Genomic DNA, 7,929 nt, shown 5'->3' with positions numbered 1-7,929 from the left:
TTCAGAATTGGAATAGTACTAATTGACCTTAAAAGTGGCACACATGGAACAATCCTAATCACACATACATCTGAGGTACACAGCAAGATAAGAGGTCCAACAGCAAAAGGCTGTTTAAATAATTTGTTTGTGCAGGTTAGGGACCAAATAAGTACAAGTACCAGCCAGAGTTGGTTATGCTCCATGCCTGGTGCAGGTTTCTTGTGGAGTTGAGGGCAGCCAAGGCCCATGACTCTTGGGCAGACAGACATGGAAAATAAAATGCTTTATTCGGTCTCATAAAAATCGCTCATTAATGACAAAAAACATGAGATGTTGCAGATCCAAAATAATACAGGCATTAGCAAATGTTTCTTTCCCAGTGGGGAAGCCAAATATGACATCATGTTTGGATCTGCATAAAATATCTAATAATAGGCCCAGCTGTAAACATTTTGCGTTTGTTTCTGATCACTCTTTTTTCATTGTCTACCATGCTATTAAATTAGCAGTCTCCTAATTTAGGAAATGTTGTGTTACTATCACTGAGTCTTCAGATTTGGCCAGCTGCTCTTGACAGTTGTGTGAGTCAATATGTTCATGTGTTTCTGCCCCCAATCAAGCAGCAGTTCTCTTGGACTATTTCATTTTTGGCTTAGAATTATTTTTTGAGTATTCTAATAAAGTAACACAAAGGAGGTTAGAAAAGGTGAATATAGGAACAAATATTTTCCTGTACCTTTTCTGAGATCATATCTGGCAGGATATGTTGTGATTGATTGTGGCATGAAATGTCCATGAAGGAACTGAAGTAAATAAAGCTGAAATGTAAAAAAAATATATATTTATTGTTCTCATTGTAGATGTTCATATGAGTTGGGTGGGATTTTTACGCCTTTTTCATTAAGAGCATACATTGTTTACTTTTCAGACTGTTCTACGGTGTAAAAGATTATTCTAAAACACTTTTAACCTGCAATGGTTTAAAACTATGTCAAGAAGATATGACTTATTCTATAGGCTGCAATGTGGTGATTTCTATAGTCAAGGTAACGTCATCCAGTCAACTAGTTTGTTTTGAATGGTTTTAATATGTAATTTTGTTCAACTATGTTCCATACAGAAGGTGTGTTTCCACACAGAAGAGCTGCTATCATTAACCAGGGTTGTCAGGTTTCAGCTACATTTCCAGCCCAACTACATCACAAAAAACACACAATAGTCCCAAACTACCTAAATTTTTCAGGCCTTGAAATAAGGAGACACATTTTTCTCAATCTTTGTGTGGGAAACAAGGTCACCGTAATGCACACACACATTTCTGATGAAAGAACATCATCTGTTCCCCCTTTCTTTCTCCTTCTTTATATTTGCAGTATATATTTAAAATCAAAAGGGTTCTGTACATCATAGACACACTGCCTGCATACAGTTTGCCTTTCTTTGCAGAAAAGTATTAAATGTATCTGAATATAATCAACCAATCAGGATCTTGGTGGACACCAAATATTTTATTCTGGGTTAAGAACAGCTTTGACCCCTGTTCCTCCCCTGAGCATGGGATCACGTGATTCCTGCTCAGTGAGCCTCTACTACCGTTTGTTGTAGTTCCCATTTCTGACCAGTAGGTGCAATAACTTGTGGGTATGTGGGGTAGTGAGCTCTCGCCCTCGGAATTGCACAAATTTACAAAGTTAAGCAAATCTACAGAACATTGACACACATTTCACAGAGAGTTAATTTTAAAAATATATATTTTAGTCAATAAATGAGGTAAATAGCATCTTGATGAAATGTAAAATGTAGAGGTGGAAAAATGACTTAAAAACTTATAAAATGTGTAACTCTGTCCCACTTTCCCCTATGGAGAAATCACCACTATAACAATTTATCTAAAAAGATGGCTGTGTCTATGTTACAATGAACTGGGCCCTGATGACAGGTTGCTTGGCATCAGCAGAAATTTTGAGTAGGTATTAAATGTATTTTGATCCTAATTCAGATCCTAGGCCAAACATCTGTTTTGATTATTAGCCAAAATATCTTCTTGTGTAGAGTATAGCCATAATAGATACCATCTGAACAGTCATGGCCACTATGTACTGATATCAGCCTGGTTTGCTTTTAACTAGATGTAGATGATCAACATTGATCATTCTTTAAAACATCCTGATACTGAAAAAAAAAATCATCCTAGGTTATTAGTTAAAACAGGTTTAGCAAGCAAATGTGGCCCCATTGTAAGCTGACCCAGTAACACAGCTAACTACTGAACACGAAGATCACTACAGAAAACTACACTCCTGAACAAATACTGATACTGATAAACATTAAGGTGTTTGCCTTGATTGTCTTATTGCTTAAATGAAGTGACCTTGAATTACTTCTTACTTTTCATTTGAAATTAATTTATTACTTACTGCACAGTACTAAATACACAGTGCAAACATTTTGCTACACTATTCTTGTCTAACATTTGAACATTTACAATAAATGCATATTCATCTATTAGAGCATTTTCATTGTCATTTTAAATTTCTCAGATAGCTCCATTAAAGAGATGTTACATTTTTTTTTACCCTGTGCTGAAATGATTATCCAGTCAATCCGAAGACATATTTTGTGAAGGTGCAAGTAAATGGAAATGACTAGAATACTTAAAACTCCACACCTGACTTGATTTAGCCCAGAATCCTGGGGTTGTAGTATCAACACTACCTGCTGCACCATCAACTATTATTATTATTGTTATTATTATTATTATTATTATTATTATTATTATTATTATTAGTAGTAGTAGTAGTAGTAGTAGTAGTAGTAGTAGTAGTAGTAGTATATTAATTTCATTGCAAGACTCACTTCACTTTCCATGTATTCAGACAAGTGATATAAAGTATATGGTCACTGTAGAGAAAGCTGAAAAATATCTCCAGCATAAATAGTTAGTAGAGATCACAGCAGAGTTTGGTATCTGCATTGTGTTTGTGTGGCCAGGAGTGGAACCTTTTCCTCTGCTCCTTTTGTACTTCGAGGCTTTAACACTTTTAGTAAACCTTGACAAAAACCTGCGCAATCATGGCTTTGTTTTATCATGTGGGAAGCAAGGATGCGCAAAATTCATTTTAAAAACGACCACCTACGTTCTTTGTGTAACTTCTGTACACGCTTCAATGCAGACTATTTTCACAATTGCTGCTGCTTTTTTTTTTTTTTTTTTTTTTTTAATTTCATCGAGCTACAGATAGTCTGGGTTTTTAAGCACTCATTCTGTGTGTCAGCCACGGCTGGTTTTGCAAGCGTCAGCAAAAAAAAAAAAAAAAACCTCCATAAATCTAGCCAGTGGTGCTGGGTTCGGGACCGTGCTTTAGCGGAAAGGACATCCTGTACTGACTCGCACGCTCCGAGCGCACAGGAGAGCTTAGTGGCTGCCGCCAGTGGTGTGCTTTCCTTAAACCCGGTCTGATTGGGCGAACCAAATGTCAGTCACCTATCGATTCATTCCCCTCCTTCTTCTTTTTCATGGGACGTGTCCTTGTTTTTCTCAATCGAGGAAGGCAGGGTAAGGGCAGGTTCCTGAGCGCGCTCCGAATGGCGCCCGGAGTAGTCTATGCGCACGGCGAAACACTTCACCTTACGTTTCCATCCACACTTCAGTTTCTCGTATATGCAGTATTTTCGGGGCGATTAAAGCAGTAGTTTTTAAAGCTTTAAAACCAAAGGACATGGCGCAGAGCAACCTATAGGCTTTCAAGGGACATTAAACTGCGTCGAGTTCAAGTTCAAAGCTGCCTATAACCGCGAACACATTAAAATTATAGCGTCTTTGGGCTGTAATGTAAGTTATGAACGAGTATTTTAAACGGGTGATCTCACGCAATCTGTATTTATTACTACTTACACGCATATACATCTGTGGCTTCATACCCACAGGTAGCTATAAATGATCATACTGTTGAATTATTCTGGATGCAGGTAAATGCAAATGTAGACAAATACTGACATTACAGAGGTTGAGAATGTGTCCAGTTTGTCCAAGTTTTTCTGACCTGTCCTTCCACTCTAATATCCATCTGTATAATAAGCAAAACTATTCACTAGTGAAAAAGTTGTAAACAATTGAAGCTTACATTTTAGTACAGGTGAATAAAAGACCTGGGTTATGTTTGGACAAGTTCTATAAAAATGGATGTAATATCAAATGCACAAAACATCATGATCCTAATTGTTTAACTTCAAGTAAAAAAAAAAAAAAGCAAATATATCAAGGGATTATTTTTAAGCAGCATGTTTTTATTGGCAAATGTTGTGTATTAAATCATTAGTTATCCTGAACAATAGAGAAAAAAAATGATTTAGTAAATTAATGAAATTGTGTGATATTAAAAAAAAATCTTGCATTTTGTTATGCATATTGACGTATACAAAGTAGAATCAAATGTTGAGTGTTTGTCATTTTTTTTATTAATCATCTCTTTAAATGAGCAATACAAAATCCACATCAAAATTTAATATAGGCTCAGTTTGCAACCTTGAACAATTTCTTTTCAAAATTTGAAAATAAACATTTCAGTTAAAAAAAGTAGTTTAAAAAAAAACTAAAAAAAAAACAAAAAAAAAAACAAACACAAATGCCACTTTGGATATTCTTAAACCACAAAAAAAGCTTAACATAAATAAGTTAGTATAATGTCCTCAGTGTTTTTACAAGCAATATACACAGGTACACTTCAGAATTTTACACATGCAGTGTAACGTCTAGTTTTTGTTTTATGTTTATTTTTGTGGGGATAGTGGAACATCATGTTCAACATGAATACCGTGTGTGAATGCAAAAGACAAGATTTGTGGACTATTTAAAAAAAAATGGACCAGTGTTTAAAAAAATTATCAAAAAAATTGCAATGCAAGAAAAAGGTGACTGAAGAAAATTTGCTGTTAATTTCAGTTTCTTTTTAAAATCATTATTTACTCAGTAGGTTGTCATTCATAAGCAACTTACAAAACATAATCTAAGGGGAAAACTAGTGGAATATCCCAGGGATATAATAATACTGTGAAACACTGTCAAAACCATAAAACCACACCCTTAAAAAAGGAATATCCCTGCCTGAATGTGTTGTGACTTTGGCAGATTTTAAATAAACTTCACATAATTAAGTACCATACACTCTTCTATGGTATCACCACCAACAATAGGTATTTTATTTATATTTTTAAAAAATCCCACATTTAAGTACTGGTGTCTCATATAGTTGTACATAAGTTCCCTTGCAACCATTAACTTTTTTTTTCTCATTTATGGGGAACTCGAGTTATTTTAATGATTTTTAAATTGATCCAACTTGTTTTATACCCTGATGATACTGATACCTTATTTAACTTCCTAGATCCTAATTTTTTTTTTTTTCACTTTAATCTGGGAGGTTTGTTGGGGTTGTTTTGAAAACTGCACAGCAATTCTTCAAGTCATTCACACTATATGATTTTTCTCATCATAATGTTATATTTTAATATGCTACATATAATTATTTACATAGGTAGTAAAGACAAAAGCAAAAAGGAAAACCATTTGCACACTGCTACATTGTCTGCTTTTTGAGGCAAATGTCTTTTGAGTGCCAAAACTTTAGTGTAAAAAGAAAAAGAAAAAAAAAATCAGTGCTTCTACTGTCTTGCACATCCTTAGAGAAGGAAATGCTATTTTTCGAATAGCTGTCCCTGTTTACTTCATAAAGCTCTTTGATGGAGAAACACACATTCTTCATCTCCCTGCAAGAAACAGAATAAAGTCTATTTAGAACTAAAATAAAAAGGATCAGAGGAAAATATACACAGAAATAAACGTCACTCACAAATGCACGCACTGTACAAAACCTGTATATCACTACACACATCAGCATTGTCAGAAAAGTGCATACATTTTGTCATTCACTCAGGGGTTTTGTAGCAAATGAGAATGTCTTTTAGGAACACGTTAATAAGCGACATTCAAAGTATGTATGGATGGATGTGTACAATGTTGCGCACACACACCCATACACCCATATATACACATACACACACACACACCACAATGTCGATGACGTGTTACTACACTGTAGTACTGCAGCCGAAAGGCGTTTGTTTACAACACCAAATTCATTTTGCAATGAAACACAGTAAGGAAGCTTCCTGTAAGAACCTTCCACGTGCACATCGTGTTTGACCACGTTTTAATTTTAACTGTGAAGCATATGATTTTTCCCCAGTGCAAAATAACCGCGGCAAAGTGAGATATATATATATATATATATATATATATATATATATATATATATATATATATATATATATATATATATATATATTTTCTAGATGTTGTCTGTAAACCTACTGAAACCCACCTTTGCATGCAAGTCGTTTTACGTGCTGGGTTCTGATTTTGTGGGTGTCTGCTCTGCTCTTTCTTGACTGCTGCTGCCTTCCTCTCCATGGGTCACTCTTTTACTTTGCCGTGCAGAATCTGAGTCTGAAAGGAAAAACGCGGTTAGACGCCTGTTTGTGCGCAACTAACAATTTCAAAAGCACTCTCACTGTATATATATGTGTATAGTGAAAAAAGGAGGGGAAAATTAAAAAATAAGTAAATTAATAGAATTTTAATTTTTTTCCCTTTTTCTCAAAACAGCCCTACTTCCTAGTGCTCTTGTGCATGAATCTGACTGCAGCAAATGATTAAAGGAAATAGCGAAGGCAAAGAGCAGAGGCTGTAGCACTATGTATCACACAGGAACGCGCATATATATATATATACAACTGCTCAAACGCAATGATGTTACGGTCGGTCTTCAAACAAAAGGCTGCGCGAGCGTCGAAACGTCAAAACAACTCAGCCAGATGTTTAAGAGCGCGTGTGCGCTGCAGACCGACAAGATCACGAACGTCATGAAAATAAGGAACACAATTTCAGAACGTGAACACTCCCTACATCCCGCTGGATTTACCCGGGTCCTCCAGGGAAGGTCTTTTCTTCGCGGCGCTTGGAGTTTTTTGGCAGTCCGTCTGAGTCCCGTTAAGATCCACTGGTGCGGTTTTACGCGGCGGCCTGCTGTAAACCTCGGGCGCGTCTCTTGCGTCCACAGCCTCCCACTCGTATCTACCGGGCTCAAGCGGCGTGTCCTTCACAAAGTCGTAGTTATATTTCTCCCTGAACGCTACTTCCGAGTCCCGTAGCTCGTCCAGATACGCTCGTCTTACTTCCCCCGGGTCCGGCGACCCGAACAGGTTCCTGCACACCGACGGCTTGCTGGGAGCCTCCGGTCTCGCGTCCACGCGCTCCAGTGGCGGACTTCCATTAGAAAGACGCACGTCCGACATTTTGCCACATGAAACTCGGTGCAAAAACAAACAAGTAGCTTCTGTCGAGATTACAGCTCAAATCACAAACACGTAATTATTCCCGTAATAAAAAACGATTAGACGACGAGCACGCATGAAAGCAGGCATGCCAAAATAGAGAAAAAAGCGCAAAAAAGAGCAACGCAGTCAATGTGGCATATAAGGAACAAGTGATTGCATGAAAGTATGTAGGTCTGAAGAAGTCACTCCCGTCTACACTCCTGTCTCGTAGTAATTCCTATCGAAAAAAACACCAAGTCATCCGAGAGACCAATATGGCGATTGCAAGTAAAAGCAACTGAGGGGGAGAGAGAGCTAATGGCGAGGGCTATTTAAACACAAGGACGCTTTCATTGGTTGAACAGCACGCACCGCCCTTTCCTGAAAGAGAACCAGAAGCTGAAGGGCTCAGCAGCACGGAGTGAAACGAGTGCACATCACACTGTAGTTCATCCGCCTCGGGGTTTCACTCGCCAAACAACTACGTGCGAAACCTACAAGCGCCGTGTCACAGTGCCACGCATTACACATGATAACAACAGCCGAATAGATACAGTACAGGAGGCTGTAGAT

At 37.3% G+C, this 7,929-nt stretch overlaps 1 protein-coding gene across 2 annotated transcripts; it reads right to left on the bottom strand.

Moving 5' to 3' along the window:
- Window positions 1-4,417: 4,417 nt before the first annotated feature.
- On the bottom strand, window positions 4,418-7,723 carry cdkn1ba (cyclin-dependent kinase inhibitor 1Ba). Of its 2 annotated transcripts, none has more exons than XR_007138703.1 (3): window positions 6,947-7,723; window positions 6,363-6,487; window positions 4,418-5,748 (listed from the first exon to the last, which is right to left on the bottom strand). XR_007138703.1 is itself a non-coding variant. In XM_027151832.2 (3 exons), exons 1-2 carry the CDS (start codon window positions 7,333-7,335, stop codon window positions 6,381-6,383), a joined length of 480 nt encoding a protein of 159 aa, XP_027007633.1. In that variant the 5' UTR covers window positions 7,336-7,679; the 3' UTR covers window positions 4,418-5,748; window positions 6,363-6,380. The 2 variants fall into 2 exon arrangements, 1 of the variants encoding a protein (XP_027007633.1); XM_027151832.2 differs by having other exon boundaries at window positions 6,963-7,679.
- Window positions 7,724-7,929: the final 206 nt, after the last annotated feature.

The sequence above is a fragment of the Tachysurus fulvidraco genome, chromosome 19, assembly GCF_022655615.1.
Source record: "Tachysurus fulvidraco isolate hzauxx_2018 chromosome 19, HZAU_PFXX_2.0, whole genome shotgun sequence".
Taxonomy (NCBI): domain Eukaryota; kingdom Metazoa; phylum Chordata; class Actinopteri; order Siluriformes; family Bagridae; genus Tachysurus; species Tachysurus fulvidraco.
This window is presented reverse-complemented; position numbering and strand designations above follow the sequence as displayed.